The sequence below is a fragment of the Phaethon aethereus genome (assembly GCF_964289735.1).
Source record: "Phaethon aethereus genome assembly, chromosome: 29".
NCBI classification, from domain to species: Eukaryota; Metazoa; Chordata; class Aves; order Phaethontiformes; family Phaethontidae; genus Phaethon; species Phaethon aethereus.
The window spans coordinates 3,026,534-3,040,878 of NC_138605.1; the positions used below are offsets into that span (position 1 = coordinate 3,026,534).

The 14,345-nt window shown below is 74.1% G+C and overlaps 3 protein-coding genes and 1 long non-coding RNA gene across 4 annotated transcripts; all 4 read left to right on the forward strand.

Moving 5' to 3' along the window:
- Positions 1–787: 787 nt before the first annotated feature.
- Positions 788–1,655, forward strand: LOC309414544. Its single transcript, XR_014181504.1, has 3 exons — positions 788–924; positions 1,327–1,349; positions 1,463–1,655. It is a non-coding gene; the product is annotated as an uncharacterized lncRNA (long non-coding RNA).
- Positions 1,656–2,589: 934 nt separating this feature from the next.
- On the forward strand, positions 2,590–3,789 carry ZC3H10 (zinc finger CCCH-type containing 10; the record flags this gene model as incomplete). The annotated part of the gene is made up of 1 exon (XM_082011917.1): positions 2,590–3,789. The coding sequence occupies exon 1, from the start codon at positions 2,605–2,607 to the stop codon at positions 3,787–3,789; it is 1,185 nt and encodes a 394-aa protein (XP_081868043.1). The 5' UTR covers positions 2,590–2,604.
- A 739-nt stretch (positions 3,790–4,528) lies between these two features.
- ESYT1 (extended synaptotagmin 1) lies at positions 4,529–11,270 on the forward strand (the record flags this gene model as incomplete). Its single annotated transcript, XM_082011934.1, has 31 exons — positions 4,529–4,795; positions 5,416–5,457; positions 5,552–5,686; positions 5,762–5,835; positions 5,957–6,029; positions 6,131–6,220; positions 6,318–6,373; positions 6,455–6,578; positions 6,645–6,824; positions 7,040–7,122; positions 7,210–7,258; positions 7,325–7,414; positions 7,536–7,628; positions 7,736–7,807; positions 7,910–7,996; positions 8,146–8,295; positions 8,370–8,498; positions 8,713–8,889; positions 9,063–9,145; positions 9,231–9,279; positions 9,351–9,440; positions 9,513–9,608; positions 9,728–9,799; positions 9,875–9,961; positions 10,045–10,191; positions 10,272–10,414; positions 10,480–10,578; positions 10,653–10,784; positions 10,880–10,985; positions 11,061–11,110; positions 11,237–11,270. The coding sequence occupies 31 exons, from the start codon at positions 4,529–4,531 to the stop codon at positions 11,268–11,270; spliced, it is 3,159 nt and encodes a 1,052-aa protein (XP_081868060.1).
- Positions 11,271–12,826: 1,556 nt separating this feature from the next.
- MYL6 (myosin light chain 6) lies at positions 12,827–14,342 on the forward strand (the record flags this gene model as incomplete). Its single annotated transcript, XM_082011962.1, is given in 6 exon segments — positions 12,827–12,868; positions 12,870–12,960; positions 13,102–13,245; positions 13,321–13,494; positions 13,700–13,777; positions 14,314–14,342. Coding segments are annotated over 6 exon segments (558 nt in total).
- Between the last annotated feature and the right edge of the window lie 3 nt (positions 14,343–14,345).

A 14,345-nucleotide genomic window follows, 5' to 3' on the forward strand; every position in this document is an offset into this window, starting at 1 on the left:
CGGGTTTTCCACCCCAAACTCCACACGTGCAAATATTACCAAAGTCAATAAAAGAATAAACAAGGCGCTATTTTTTTTCTGAATTTTTCCATCTCTCTGCTCCTGTCCTCGAACTCTTACCAGCTCCGGCCGGGCCCTGGGGCTGGCAGGGGATGGACGTGGGGTCCTCGGCCACCGCTGTCTGGAGCAGGAGGGCTGGAACCGCTGGTCTGGTCTGGGCAGCTCTGACATCTTAACCATGACCTTGAGCGAAAAAAACCCCACCTTGTTCCCCAGGAGGAACATTTTAGCATTTTTAAGCAATATTTTGCCCTCTGTGGAATAAGGGCAGAGCTAACCTTTCTCAGTCCACAATACAGATTTATAAATAGTGGAGACTTGCTGAAGGTTTATTTAATTTTCTATTTATTTTTAAAGGAAAAAAAAAAATGTACCTCGATATGGGAAACAAAATCCAGTTGTTAAAAAATTCTGACAAGCGGAAACTCCCACGAACAACTCTGTAACTGACTCTTTTTTTTTTTTTCCGAATAAACTTGACTAGTGACATCTCTCTTTGGCCAGAGGAACGGGTCTGCTCTTTGGGGCTGGGGGGGCGCGGGGGGTCGGGGGTGCGGGGACACCCCTTGCCCCCACCGGGCCCGCTGCTGCGCAAAATGGCCGCCGCCGGGCGGACTACAGCTCCCGTGTTGCCGCTGGGAGCGGGGACTACAGCTCCCGCCGCACCCCGCGCCGCAGGGGGGCGGGGACATGTGCGCTAGCCTATAAATAGGGCCCGGCGGGCGGCGAAGTCCTCTCTCGGCCGCTGCTGCCGCCATCTTGTGGGCCGGTGTCGGCCGCCTCCATCTGTCTCCATCCGTCGCCCGCTCCGCGCCCGCCCGCCGGGACTGAGCGCGGCGCCTCCGCGCCGCCATGAGGGCCAAGGTGAGCGGCGGGGGCGGCCGATGGCGCCTCATTCCTCCCTTCCCCCGCTGGGGGGACCCCAGCAACGGCCGGGAGGGCGCGCTGTGGCCTGGAGAGCCCCGGGGGGGGGGGGGGGGTGTGTGTCTCCGTGTGGGGCGTCCTGGGGTCTCGACCGCACCGGGCCGTGGGGTGGGGCCGGGGGTGTCGGTGCGTGGGGCTGGGGGGCAGGCGAGGGGTCGGGGGGGTCCTTGGCGGGGGTGGATGGTGGGGTTGGTCCCTAGCGGGGGGGCGGTGAGGGTTGCGGGGAACGGAACGGGGTCTGGGCCTGGCCTTGAGACGGGAATTCTCTGGGCTCACGGCGGGGCCGCGGCCGCAGCACCCCGGTACCAGCACTAACGCAGCTCCCCTCCTCTCTTCCCGCAGTGGCGCAAGAAGCGCATGCGCAGGTACGTGGGGCGCCCCCGGGGCCGCCGCTCACGGCGGAGCAGGGGGGGCCCGGCCGCCGCGCTGTCCCCGGGGCGGGCGTCGGCCCGGGCCTGAGCGCCGCTCTCTCCCCTAGGCTGAAGCGCAAGAGGAGGAAGATGAGGCAGAGGTCTAAGTAGGCCCCGCCGCGGAGCTGAGCAGGGCCGGGACGTGGGGCTGCCGCCACCGGCGAGACGTCCCGGGGCCCGGTGCGGCGGGGGGGTCCCGCCGCACCGGGCCGGTTATGCGCTCTGTGGCGGCCGTTGTGTAAACGGAATAAAGCTGGTGTTGTTGGGACACGGTGTGGTTCCTCCGGGAGTGGCGGGCAGCGCGGCTTGGGAGGGTTCCTCCGGTAACGGGGTAGGCGGGCGGGACAGCGGGCTGGGAGCAGCGGCGCTCCGCGGGACCAGGGCCGCCGGGGCCGGTAGCGGGGAGAGGAGGGGCCGGGTTCGCGCGGGGCACCGGCGCGGCGGAGGGAGTCCACGGGAAGCGCTGAGATGGCGGCGCACTCGCGTGACGTCACGGTGACGGAAGACTGCTGCGCGCCGCACGCCGGAGGAAAAGCGCGGGTCCTTCCGGGTCGCCCCGGAAGCACCATAGAGCACTTCCTGCCCGGCGCAGAGCGGCGGCCGGAAGGGGGCCGCTCATTGTTGGCGCTGGAGGACCCGCGAGGAGGCCGCGAGCGGGTGAGTGCGGGGCCGGGCGGGACGGGCCGCGGCCGGGGTGAAGTGCCGCTCCGCCGCCCCCACGGCGGCCGCCCCCGCCCCGCCCCGGGCCGAGCCGCCGCCAGGCCCCGCCGGCGGGCCTGGCCCGGGCCTGCGGACCGGTTGCTATGGAGACCCCGGGGGGGGCCGCGCCCCCTCCGCCCCCCCGGTGCGCCCCGGCGCGGCTGTCACGGGGTGGACGCCCCTCAGGCCGGGGCCCGGCGGGACCCGGGGCCTTCCCGCCGGCCCGGGCCGCCCCCGGTGACACTGGCAGCCCTGGGGAGTGGCCGTGAGGGGCTGCCGCGGCCCCCACCCGCGGCGCGGGGAGCCGCGGGTGCCCTGACACCGGGCAGGGACACCGGGTGGGGCCGTCCGGGCTGTGCAGCCCCTGGGCCGGCTCCCGGCAGCTCCGGGCCCAGTGTCCTGGGGCAGGTGTTTCCCCCCGGGGCCGGGGGGCTGGTCCCGGTGCCCGCCCTCACCCCCCTCCCTCCCTCCCTCCCGCAGTGCCCGGAGCCCCGCAGCGGCGGCGGCAAAGATGCCGGACCGCGACAGCTACAACAACGGCAGCAGCGGCGATGAGGTGGGTGCCAACGCCGACGACATCTGCCGCGATTTCCTGCGCAATGTCTGCAAACGAGGCAAGCGCTGCCGCTTCCGGCACCCCGACATCAGCGAGGTCACCAACCTGGGCGTGCGCAAGAACGAGTTCATCTTCTGCCACGACTTCCAGAACAAGGAGTGCGTCCGTCTCAACTGCCGCTTCATCCACGGCACCAAGGAGGATGAGGACTGCTACAAGAAGACGGGGGAGCTGCCCCCGCGCCTGCGGCAGAAGGTGGCGGCCGGGCTGGGCCTCTCGCCCGCTGACCTGCCCAACAGCAAGGAGGAGGTGCCCATCTGCAGGGACTTCTTGAAGGGCGACTGCCAACGGGGCGCCAAGTGCAAGTTCCAGCACCTGCAGCGGGACTACGAGTACGAGGCACGGGGCATGGCCGCGCGCGAGCAGGGCATCGTCCCCACCGTCCGCCGCTATGACCCCTATGACGCCATCTACGACCCCGACCGCTACGACGACCACGACCCCGTGCTGAAGCGGCGGCGGGTGGACGGGCTGCACTTTGAGACCTACGAGTACAGCTTCACCAGCCCGCGGACGGTGGAGTACCGGCTGCTGGAGGAGGAGAACATCATGCTGCGCAAGCGCGTGGAGGATCTCAAGAAGCAGGTGAACAACCTGCTGGCCACCAACGAGGTGCTGCTGGAGCAGAACGCCCAGTTCCGCAACCAGGCCAAGGTGATGACGCTGAGCTCCACCGCCACCGCCACCGAGCAGACTCTGGCCCCCACCGTGGGCACCGTCACCAACTACAACCACAGCATCGCCCAGACCCACACCACGCTCAGCAGCCAGGCCCTCCAGCCCCGGCCCGTTTCCCAACAGGATTTGGTAGCTCCCGCCGGAGCCCAGGCGGCTCCCCCCACCAACGCCGCTCCCCCCATGAACCCCGAAATCACCCCGCTTTCGGCCGCCTTGGCCCAGACCATCGCGCAGGGCATGGCCCCCCCGGTCTCCATGGCGCCGGTGGCCGTCTCGGTGGCGCCGGTGGCCGTCTCGATGGCGCAGCCACTGGGTGGGATCACCATGAGCCACGCCACCACCCCCATGGTGACGTACCCCATCGCCTCCCAGAGCATGAGGATAACGGCCATGCCCCACTGACCCCCACCGCCGTGGGGGCTGCACCGCCGGCCCGGGGAACGGGGCAGCCGGCCGACCGCGACCCCCGGCTGAAACTGAGCCCCCGGGGGACGCGGGAGGAGGAGGAGGAGGAAGGGCAGACCCTCCGCAGCCTGTGGACAGTGTTGAGGGCTCCTGCGTGGGGGCTCGCCAGGGTGGGTGGGGGTGCGGTAATCCCCCTCCAGGCTTCGTGCCTCGGTCCGGCACCCGCCGCAGGGGGTTGCCCGTAACACCTCGCGGGGGGTAGGGGCTGCTCCCGGCGCAGCCCTGCGTGCGGACACGGCCCCCCCCGGCGGGGCCCGTGTTCCGGGTGGGGGACGGCACCGGGGCCGTGGCTCCCCCAGCCCTGTAACGTTTTCGACTATTAAAGACCCCGAAGCTGAACGGCGATGGCTCCCGCCCCCCGCGCCGCGCGGCTCTCCGGGAGCGGCCGGTGGCCCCGGGAGAGGGAAGGAAGGGCCGGGGCAGGCGGGGGAGACGCGGGACACCGGGGCGGGACGGGGCCCGGCCCCGGGCGCGGGTGGCGGCGAGGCACGTCACACTCCCCGGGGCCCCGCCCAGAAGCGCTGTCCGCCACGCCCCCTCCCGTCGGCTCCGCCCACTGATGCGCAAAGCAGGGCCGCCGGGCGGGGCGTGGCTGCGGGCGGGCGGGCGGCCAATGGGCGGCGGGGCGTGGCTCCGGGCGGGGCGGTGGCGGCGGAGCGGCGGCGGCGGCGGCGGGATGGAGCGGCGGGGCGCGGGGCTGGCGGCGCTGGGCGCGCTGGGCCGGCGGCTGCTCTGGGCGCTGCCCGCCTACGCCGCGGGGCTGCTGGGCCTGGGCGCGGGGGCGCTGCTGCTGGCGCTGGCGCTCTACGCCGGCTGGCGGCGGCGGCGGCGCGCCCGGGAGCGCGGGCTGCGCCTGGCCGCCCGCCTGCAGCGCGACGAGGAGGCCGCCGTGCGCGCCGCCGCCGCCGGGCTGGGCGCGGCCCGCGGGGAGCTGCCGGCATGGGTAAGCGCGTGCCCGCCCGCCGCGCCGTTATCCCCGGAGGCGGCAGCCCGGGCGCCGCTGTCGGCGTCACTCCCTCCCCCTCGCCCTCCGCCGCACCGAGCCCCGCTCGAGCTTCCCGCCGGGTGGGGCCCCCGGGGCTGCGCCGCGCCCCCCTGCCCGCCCCCCGCCCCGCCGGGGCCCCCCTGCGACCGCCAAACGCGTATCGCATCCGCCGCGGCCCCCGGGCGGGGTCCCCCCGCTCGCCCCCCCGCCGTGGGCGGCCCCCCCGGCAGCCGCCCGGGGCCTTCCGGCAGCGCCGTGGCCGGGCCGTGACTCACCGGGCCCGGGGGGGCCGTTTCCTGCCCGGCCGCGGGGGGGCCACGACCCCCGTCCCGTGGTGCTGGGGGGGGCGGCACCCCCTTCTCGGCCCCTTCCGCCCCCTCCCGGGACCCCCGGAACGACCCCGCCGGGACCGGGCTCGGCAGCGGGGCCGGAGCTGCCGCCAGATGCTGCTCACGGCTGCGGGGGGTGACACCCCCCGGCGGGGTCCCACCGGCCCGGCTGGGGAGACTGCGGCACGGGGCTGGGCGGGCCCAGGACCCCTCCCGGCCTCACGGCACCCCCGGCCCCTCTGCCCGCAGGTGAGCTTCCCCGACGTGGAGCGGGCGGAATGGCTGAACAAGGTGAGGTGTCCGTCTGTCCGTCCCTCCCTGCCTCCCTCCGTCCATCCCTCCGTCCGTCCCTCCATCCGTCCGTCCCCCGTCCCACCGCCGGCAGGTCCTGGCCCAGGCCTGGCCCTTCTTCGGGCAGTACATGGAGAAGCTGCTGGTGGAGAGCGTCGCCCCGTCCATCCGCGCCTCCAACAGCCACCTCCAGACCTTCACCTTCACCAAGGTGGACATGGGCGAGAAGGTAGGGCCGCCCTCGGGGGTGGGGGTACCCCCATCACCCCCCATCGCCCTCCTGCTCACCGCTGCCCCCCCGCAGCCTCTCCGCGTCCTGGGGGTCAGGGCTCACCCCGGCGCCCACAAGAAACAGATCCTGCTGGACCTCAACATCAGGTGAGCGGCCGGAGCCACCCGTGTGGCGACGGCGCCAGGTCTCGGTCCCCTGTGCACCAGCTCCCCCTCGCTGGGGGGGTGTTGTGGTGAAGACCCCCATCCCCGCGTCCCGTCTCCGCAGCTACGTGGGTGACGTCCAGATCGACGTGGAGGTGAAGAAGTTCTTCTGTAAGGCAGGGGTGAAAGGCATGCAGGTGAGGGGGGCTCTGCCCCCGCTGGCGGGCTCGGGGGGCAGTGGGGCTGGGGGCCCAGGGAGCTGACAGGGTGGGGGTCACGTCTCGGCGCTGCCCCCCAGCTCCACGGGATGCTGCGGATCATCCTGGAGCCCCTCCTCGGGGACGTGCCCATCGTGGGGGCCCTCACCATGTTCTTCATCCGGCGCCCGGTGAGTGCCCCCCCGCCAAGGGCCGGCAGCCCCAGCCCCCCCAAGCAGGTTGCGGCGGGGGTCTGGCCCCCCGTCCGACCGCATCCCCCCCCCTCAGACCTTGGACATCAACTGGACGGGGATGACCAACCTGCTGGACATCCCGGGGCTCAGGTGAGCCCCAGCCCGGCTGCGGCGCCGCCCCGGCCCCCCCGGGACCGCCCGTGCGCCCCCCGTGACCGTGCCCCCCCCCAGCTCGCTGTCGGACACGATGATCATGGACGCCATCTCCTCCTACCTCGTCCTGCCCAACCGCCTCCTGGTGCCGCTGGTGCCCGACCTGCCCGAGGCCGCCCAGCTCCGCAGCCCCCTGCCCCGGGTAAGGGGTCCCGGGGGGTGGCGGGGGGCCCCTGCGCCGGCCCCCCCGGCTGACGCCCCTCCGCAGGGCGTGGTGCGGGTGCACCTCCGCGGCGCCCGGGACCTGCGCTCGAAGGACCGGTTCATGGGGGGGCTGGTGGAGGGCAAGTCGGACCCCTACGCCGTCCTGCGCGTCGGCAGCACCCAGGTCGTCACCAGCCGCGTCATCGATGACAACCTCAACCCCACCTGGGACGAGGTGTACGAGGTGAGCCCCCCGCCCGCACCCGCCTCATGGCCCCCCCGGGCCAGCTGGCGTTGGGGTTGGGGGGGCACAGGGACCCTCCAAGCATCCCCAGCCCGGCCGTGGGGCAGGGGCACCCCAGCGCGGCCGGGCTGGACTCGGGGACCCCCGTGAGGCCCCCAGCCAGGCCGCGGCAGGCGGGGGCCCCCCGTGTGCCCCCCGCTGACCCCGGCCCCCAGTTCATCGTGCACGAGGTGCCGGGGCAGGAGGTGGAGGCGGAGCTGTTCGACAAGGACCCCGACCAGGACGACCTCCTGGGCAGGTGCGGGGGGGCCGGACCCCCGGGCTGGCGGCTGGGGGGGCCGCTGCCCCCCGGCCCCGCAGCTCACGGCCTCTCCTACCCCCCCAGGATGAAGCTGGATGTCGGGGAGGTGCTGAAGGCCCGAGTGCTGGAGGAGGTGGGTGCCGGGGCAGGGGGTGCTGGGGGGGCCGGGGGGGCCGTGCTGACCCCTCGGCCCCCGCAGTGGTTCCCGCTGCAGGAGGGGGGCCAGGGCCGGCTCCACCTGCGCCTCGAGTGGCTCTCGCTCATGTCCGACACCTCCAAACTGGGCCAGGTGAGCGGGGCTCAGCACAGAGATGAGTTTGCCAGGGCTCAGCCCAGCTGGGGCGGGGGGGGGGGGGGTGTCACAGGAGGGCCGTCTGCCCCAGCCGACCCCCCCCGGGCACATCCCCCAGGTTTTGGAGAGGAACCGGACGATTGTGGCCAAACCCGATCCCCCCTCAGCCGCCATCCTGGTCGTGTACCTGGACCGGGCCGAGGAGCTGCCCGTGAGTGGGGGTCTGGGCAGGGGGGGGTGTGTGTCAGGGCTGCCAGTTCCTGCCCTGTGGGGTCACAGGTGCGTGGGGCCCCCCCCGGCCCCCCCATTTCCGTGCAGGTGAAGAAGCCGGGCAGGGAGCCCAACCCCATGGTGCAGGTCTCGGTGCAGGATGTCACTCGGGAGAGCAAGGTGGGCTGGGGGGTGTGGGGGGGTCCGGTGCAGCCCCGCAGGGGTGGGCTTGGGGTGCAGGGGCCCGGCCGACCGGCGGGGGTCTAACCCCGCTCCCCCCAGGTGGTCTATAACACGTCAGCTCCCGTCTGGGAAGACGCTTTCCGCTTCTTCCTGCACGACCCCGTGAACCAGGACGTGGACATCCAGGCGAGACCCCAGCCCCATTTCCCCTCTCATCCCCGCCAAAGCCCTGCCCCGTTACCCCCCGCCAATCCTCCAACCGCCCTTTCTCCCCAGATCCCCCCGTGCCCCCTTCCCCCGTGCCGCATCCCCGTGACCCCCCCGTGCCCCCCCAGGTGAAGGACGACCCCCGCCAGAGCAGCCTGGGGTCCCTCTCGCTGCCCCTCGCCCGCCTGCTCGAGGCGCCGGCGCTGACGCTGGACCAGCCCTTCCAGCTCCAGCGCTCGGGGCCCGGCAGCCGCCTCTACATGAAGCTGGTCCTGCGGGTGAGGGGGGTCGGGGGGGCCGGGGGGGGGCCCTGCCCCTGCCCACCCCCCCCGCTGACCCCCCCGCCCCGCAGGTGCTCTTCTTCGACGCCCCTGAGAGCGGCGGCCCCCCGCCCACCCCCTCAGGGCGGCCGGAGCCCCCCGCCAGCGGCGGCACCCGCCGGCCCACCCAGGCCAGCCCTGACCCCAAGTTCGGCACCGAGGTGGGGAGGGGATGGGGGACCGGGGGGCTCAGGGCTGGGGGGACCCGCGGCGGGGAACGGTCCGGGGGCTGGAGGGGAGCCGGGAGAGAGCGACGTGGGATGGGGCGGGGGGGCAGGATGGGGCTCGGGGCCCCGGGGGGGCAGGATGGGGGTCCTGGCGGGGGGGCAGGGGGTCGGGCCGGACGCCCCGGTGCCAGCGTCGCCGCGTCCCCAGCACGTGCTGCGGATCCACCTCCTGGAGGCCGAGGACCTGGTCGCCAAAGACAACTTCTTCAAGGGGGTGGTGAGGGGCCGCTCCGACCCCTACGCCGCCGCGCGCGTGGCCGGGAGGGTCTTCCGCAGCCGCGTGGTCAAGGAGGACCTCAACCCCCGCTGGAACGAGGTCTACGAGGTACGGGGGGGCCCCGCGCCCCGTCTGCCCCTGCCCCGGGCGTCCCGCCCGTGGGCGTGGATCGTGGATGTGCCGCAGCGGGGGGGTCCCGTGTGTCGTCCCCTCGCCCGGGAGGGGAAACTGAGGCGGGGGGGCTGGGGAGGGCCCCACCGGTGACACCTCTCCCCGCCCAGGTGATCGTGGACGACGTCCCGGGGCAGGACGTGGAGTTCGAGCTCTTCGACAAGGACATCGACAAGGACGACTTCCTGGGCCGGTGGGTGCTGGGGGGCGCGGGGGGGGCGGGGGGCTGCGGGGTGGCACCCCCAGCCCTCACACCACACACCACCCCCCCCCCCCAGGTGCAAGGTGCCGCTGAGGCGGGTGCTGAGCAGCCGCGTCGTGGATGAGGTAGGAGAGGGGCCGGGGGGCCGCGGCGGGGGGCCGCGGCGGGGGTCTCACCCGCCCTCCCCGTCCCCCAGTGGCTGCCGCTGCAGGAGGTGAAGTCGGGGCGGCTGCACGTGCGGCTGGAGAGCCTGACCCCCCGCCCCAGCGCCGCGCTGCTCGAGCAGGTACCGGCCCCGGCCCCGCGCGCCCCCGCGCCGCGGCGGGACCCCCAGCCCACCCCGGCCCCCGCCCCCCAGGTCCTGCACACCAACAGCCTCCTGCAGCCCGCCCGGGGCGAGGAGCTCGCGGCCGCTCTCCTCTCCGTCTTCGTGGACCGAGCCGCCGACCTGCCGGTGAGTGGCTGCCCCGCGCCTGGAGCCCCCCCGGCCTCCCTCGGCCCCCCCGGCCCCCCTCGTCCCCATCGTCCCCATTGTCCCCATCGTCCCCATCGTCCCCGTCCCGCTGTCCCCAGCTCCGGAGGGGCTCCAAGCCGCCCGCCGCCTTCGCCAGCCTGGCCGTGCGCGACGTCACCCTCAAGACCAAGGTAGGACGTGGCGGGGGCCGGGGGAAGCCGGGGGGGGGGCGAGGGGGGGTCTCTCACCTGCTCTCCTGCCCCCAGACCTGCGCCCCGACCGCTGAGCCCGTGTGGGACGAAGGCTTCTCCTTCCTCATCAAGCGGCCCCACGTGGAGTCGCTGGAGCTGCAGGTCTCTGCCCCATCCCCGTGGCGGGGGTCCCGTCCCCGTGGCGGGGGTCCCGCCCGGGGGTGCTGAGCCGCCCGTGCCCACAGGTGAAGGAGGAGGGGGGGCAGCCCCTGGGCGCCCTCAGCCTGCCCCTGGCCCGGCTCCTGGCCGCCGAGGGGCTGGCGCTGGACGGCTGGGTGCCGCTGGCCGGGGGGGGCCCCGGCAGCCAGGTCCTGCTGCGGGCGCAGCTGGGGGTGAGTGACGGGATGAGGGGGCGGGTGGGGGGAGTTGGGGGGCCGGGACCCTCCTCATCCCCCCCCCGCTTGCCCCCCAGGTCCTGGTGTCGCAGCAGGCGGAGGCGGGGGCCGGCAGCGTGGCCCCGGCCGGGGGGGACGCTGCCCCCCAGCCCGCGGAGGCGCGGGGGGAGGAGGAGCGTGGGGCCGGGGGCCTGCGCCAGCGCCTGCTCCCGGCCGACAGGTAGGGCTGGGGGGCGCGAGGGGGCCGGGGGTCCGGGGGGTGGCACTGACCCTCTGCCCCCGCAGCCCCCCGGAGCCGGCGGAGGGTCCCCTGGGCCGGCTGCAGCTCACGCTCTGGTACCACGGGGACGAGCACAAGCTGGTGGCCATCGTCCACGCCTGCAGGTGAGGCCGCGGGGCGGGGGGCCGGGCGGGGGGCTCGGGGCTGGGCCCCCCGCGCTGAGCCGTGTCCCCCCCAGGAAGCTGCGGCCGGTGTCGAAGGAGCTGCCCGACCCCTACGTGTCCCTGGTGCTGCTGCCCGACCGCAGCCGCGGCACCAAGAGGAAGACCAGCGTGCAGAAGAAGACCCTCAACCCCGACTTCAACGAGAGGTGGGGGGCAGCTCGGGGCGGGGGCCGCCTGTCCGGTGCTGCCCTGTGCTGCCCAGTACGGCCCAGTACAGCCCAGTACAGCCCAGTCTCCCCAGGTTCGAGTGGGACATGTCCCTTGAGGAAGCCTCGCGGCGCAAGCTGGAAGCGCACGTCAAATCCACCCTGTCCTTCATGTCGCGCGAGAAGGAGGCGCTGGGGAAGGTGGGGGGGTCTGGGGGGCCGGGGGGGGGGGCCGGGGGTCCCGGGGAGCCCCTCTGAGCCTTCCCTCTCCCCCAGCTCCATCTCGACCTGGCGCAAGTGGATCTGTCCGAGGGGCGAACCCACTGGTGAGTGGGGCCTGGCCGGGGGGGCTGGGAGGGCCTGGGGGCGCCCGGGAGGGCCTGGGGGCGCCCAGGGGGTCTCTCTGGGGGGGGGGGGCTGCGTCCCCGCCCCCCTCACCTCTCTCCCTCCAGGTATGAGCTGCGGGAGGAGCGGAGCAGCCCCTAGAGCCAGGGCCCCCCCGCCCCGCAGCCCCCGCCCCGCAGCCCCCGCTGTGCCTGGGGCCGTGGGCAGGGCGAGGGGGGCCGGGCCCCCCGGCTGCTGCTGCTGCCCCCCGCCCCCCCGCCTCGCCACTGACCAAAGACGCGCCGGGCGGGGGCCAGGCCGGGCCCCCCCGCGCCCCCAGACTGTTACGTACCTCGTGCCTTCTGCTCACTGCGCAGCCTCCGGGCCCGGGGGTCCCGGCCCGGGGGTCCCGGCCCGGCCTCTGCCCCTGGCCCCCGGGAGCTGCTTTTGTGAGAGCCGCTGCCCCCGCCGCCGCGCCACCGCCATGATGCCACCGCCGCCGCGCCACGACGCCGCCGCGCAGACCCCTCGCTGCCTCCCCGGGGCTGCGTCCCCACGTGTCCCCCCCGGCGCTAATAAAGGAGGGAGGAGACGGCGGCGGCTTCGTGTGGCCCTGGGGGTCCCGGGGGGCCTCGGGGGCTGCGCTGTCCCCCCGCTGACGTACTGCCGGGGGCTTCCCCCGTGGGCCTCCTCGTGGGGCGCTCGCCATCTGGGTGTCCCCACTGGGGTGTCGCCAGTGGGGGCCGCTCACGGGGGGCGGTCAGTGGGGTGTCCAGCCGTGGGACGACCCCCACGGAGGTGCCCCCCATGGGGTGCCGTCACGGGGTGCTCCCTCCCGCGGCGTCCCCGTGGGGCCGCCATCCGGGCGTCCCCCGTGGGCTACGGGCAGGGGGGTGGCCCCGGGTGGGGTGTGGCCGTTGGGGTGTGGCCCCTGGGCTGTCACCCGTGGGGGCGTCGTCCCCCCCCGACCCCGCTCCGTGCCCATCTATAGACAAAAAATCCCCCCCGAGACGGGGCGGGGTCTCGCCGTCTGCCCCGCCCCCCTCATGAATAATGCGTCGCCTAATTCGCGCGCGGTGACGCAGTCGGCGCGCGGCCAATGGGCGGGCGGTGACGCCGGTCGGTAGAAAGCGGCCGGAGCGCGGAGCGGGGACAGGAGCGGCCGCCGCCATGGTGGGGCACCGGCACCGGGAGGGGGCACCGGCATCGGGCACCGGCTGCCGCGGGCGGGGGATGCGCGGGCGGGGGGCACGGGGCGGACCGGGGCGGGGGTCGCGCCGGGGGGCGGCTGGGTCCGGAGAGCGGGGCGGGGGCTCGGTGGGGCGCGGGCTCGGTGTGGCGCGGGGGCTCGGCGGGCACCGGGCGCGGCCGGCGTCGCCATCCCCGAGGGCGCGGCCGGGGCCGGGGCCGGGGCCGGGGCCCGGGCCCGCTGACCGCCGCGCTCTCCCCGCAGTGCGACTTCTCGGAGGAGCAGACTGCGGGTGAGTGACCGGCCCCGGGAACGGGGCCCCGGCGACGGAGCCCGGGAACGGAGCCCCGGCCCCGTCGCCCCCAGCGCTTCCTGCGCGGCCGCGGCCTCTCCCGGGGCAAAGTCTCTCCCGGGCGGGGCCGTTCGTGCCGGGGGGTGCGGGGCCGGGCCTGGGGGTGCGGGGCAGGGCCCGGGGGTGCGGGTCTGGGCCCGGGGGATCGCGCGCGCTTCTTGCGCCATTTGCCCTTATATGGGCATAGTGCGGGGCCGGGCCGCGCATTCCTGCGGGGTGGGGCCGCCCCGGTTCCCTTCCGGGGGGGCGGGCAGCATCCCGGCGGGTTCCACCGGGAAACCGGATCCCGCCCGGGAGCCGAAACCCGCCCGGCGGCGGGGGGGGCGGCCGGGGTGGGGGGCAGGCAGCGGGGTCCCAGGGGCGCAGGCTGTGGGGCCCGTGGGTCAGGACCCCTCGCGGTGCCTCGGGGGGCCCCGGCGGGCCCCGGCGGCGCTGACGCGGGGGCCCGGCAGAGTTCAAGGAGGCGTTCCAGCTCTTCGACCGCACCGGGGACGGGAAGATCCTGTACAGCCAGTGCGGGGACGTGATGCGGGCGCTGGGCCAGAACCCCACCAACGCCGAGGTCATGAAGGTGCTGGGCAACCCCAAGAGCGATGGTGAGTGCCCGCCCCCCCCCCAGCCTCCCCAGGACCCCCGAGCCCCGGCCTCCGCCCACAGCCGCTGTCCCGCAGAGATGAACCTGAAGACGCTGAACTTCGAGCAGTTCCTGCCCATGATGCAGACGATCGCCAAGAACAAGGACCAGGGCTGCTTCGAGGACTACGTGGAGGGGCTGCGGGTCTTCGACAAGGAGGGCAACGGCACCGTCATGGGGGCCGAGATCCGCCATGTCCTTGTCACCCTGGGTGAGCATCCCCCCCTCGGGCACCCCCAGTCCCAGCGAGACCTCGGGGACCCCTTGGCCATCCCCCAGGACCCCCAAAGCCCGGCCAGCCCCAGGGACTCCACGAGCTCCCGGCCCGTCCTGGGGTCCCCGCGAGCACCCAGCCAGCCCCAGGGACCCCCGGTGTCGCCGCCCCCTCACCCCGGGTGATGCGGGCTGTCCCGCAGGCGAGAAGATGACGGAGGAGGAGGTGGAGCAGCTGGTGGCCGGGCACGAGGACAGCAACGGCTGCATCAACTACGAAGGTGAGGGCTGGGGGTCCTGGGGGTGCTGGGGGTCCCGGGGGCTCGGCCGCGGCCCCCTCCCTCCCTGACCATCATGTCTCCTTCCTTCCTCCCAGCGTTTGTGAGACACATCTTGTCAGGGTGACGCCGCAGGGGTACGCCTCCCCCCGCTCCCCTCAGTTACTTACAGTTTTTTTCCTTCCTTTTTTTTCCGGTGGTGTCTTTTTTTTTTTTTTTTCCCCCCTCTTTAAAAAAAGCAAAAAAAAAAAAAAAAAGGCCGCCCGGTTTGCGCTCTCGCCCTTGGTGCAGCCCTCCCCCCCGCATGCCCCTCTGCATGGAGCCCCCCCTGCGTGCTGGGGCCGGGACGCGGGTGCTGGCGTGGGGGGCCGGTGGAGCCCCCGGCAGCGATGGCCGCGGCGTCGGGCCGGTGCAGCGGCACCGGTGCCTCCCTGCGCTCTTCAGCCGTTTGACTTTGGTTTTCCTGCCTCTCTCCGGGACAAGGGCTGGGGGGGCCTGGCAGAGCCCCCCTCACCCTGCTCTCCCCCTTCTCTCCCCAGAGCTGGTCCGGATGGTGCTGAGCGGCTGAAGA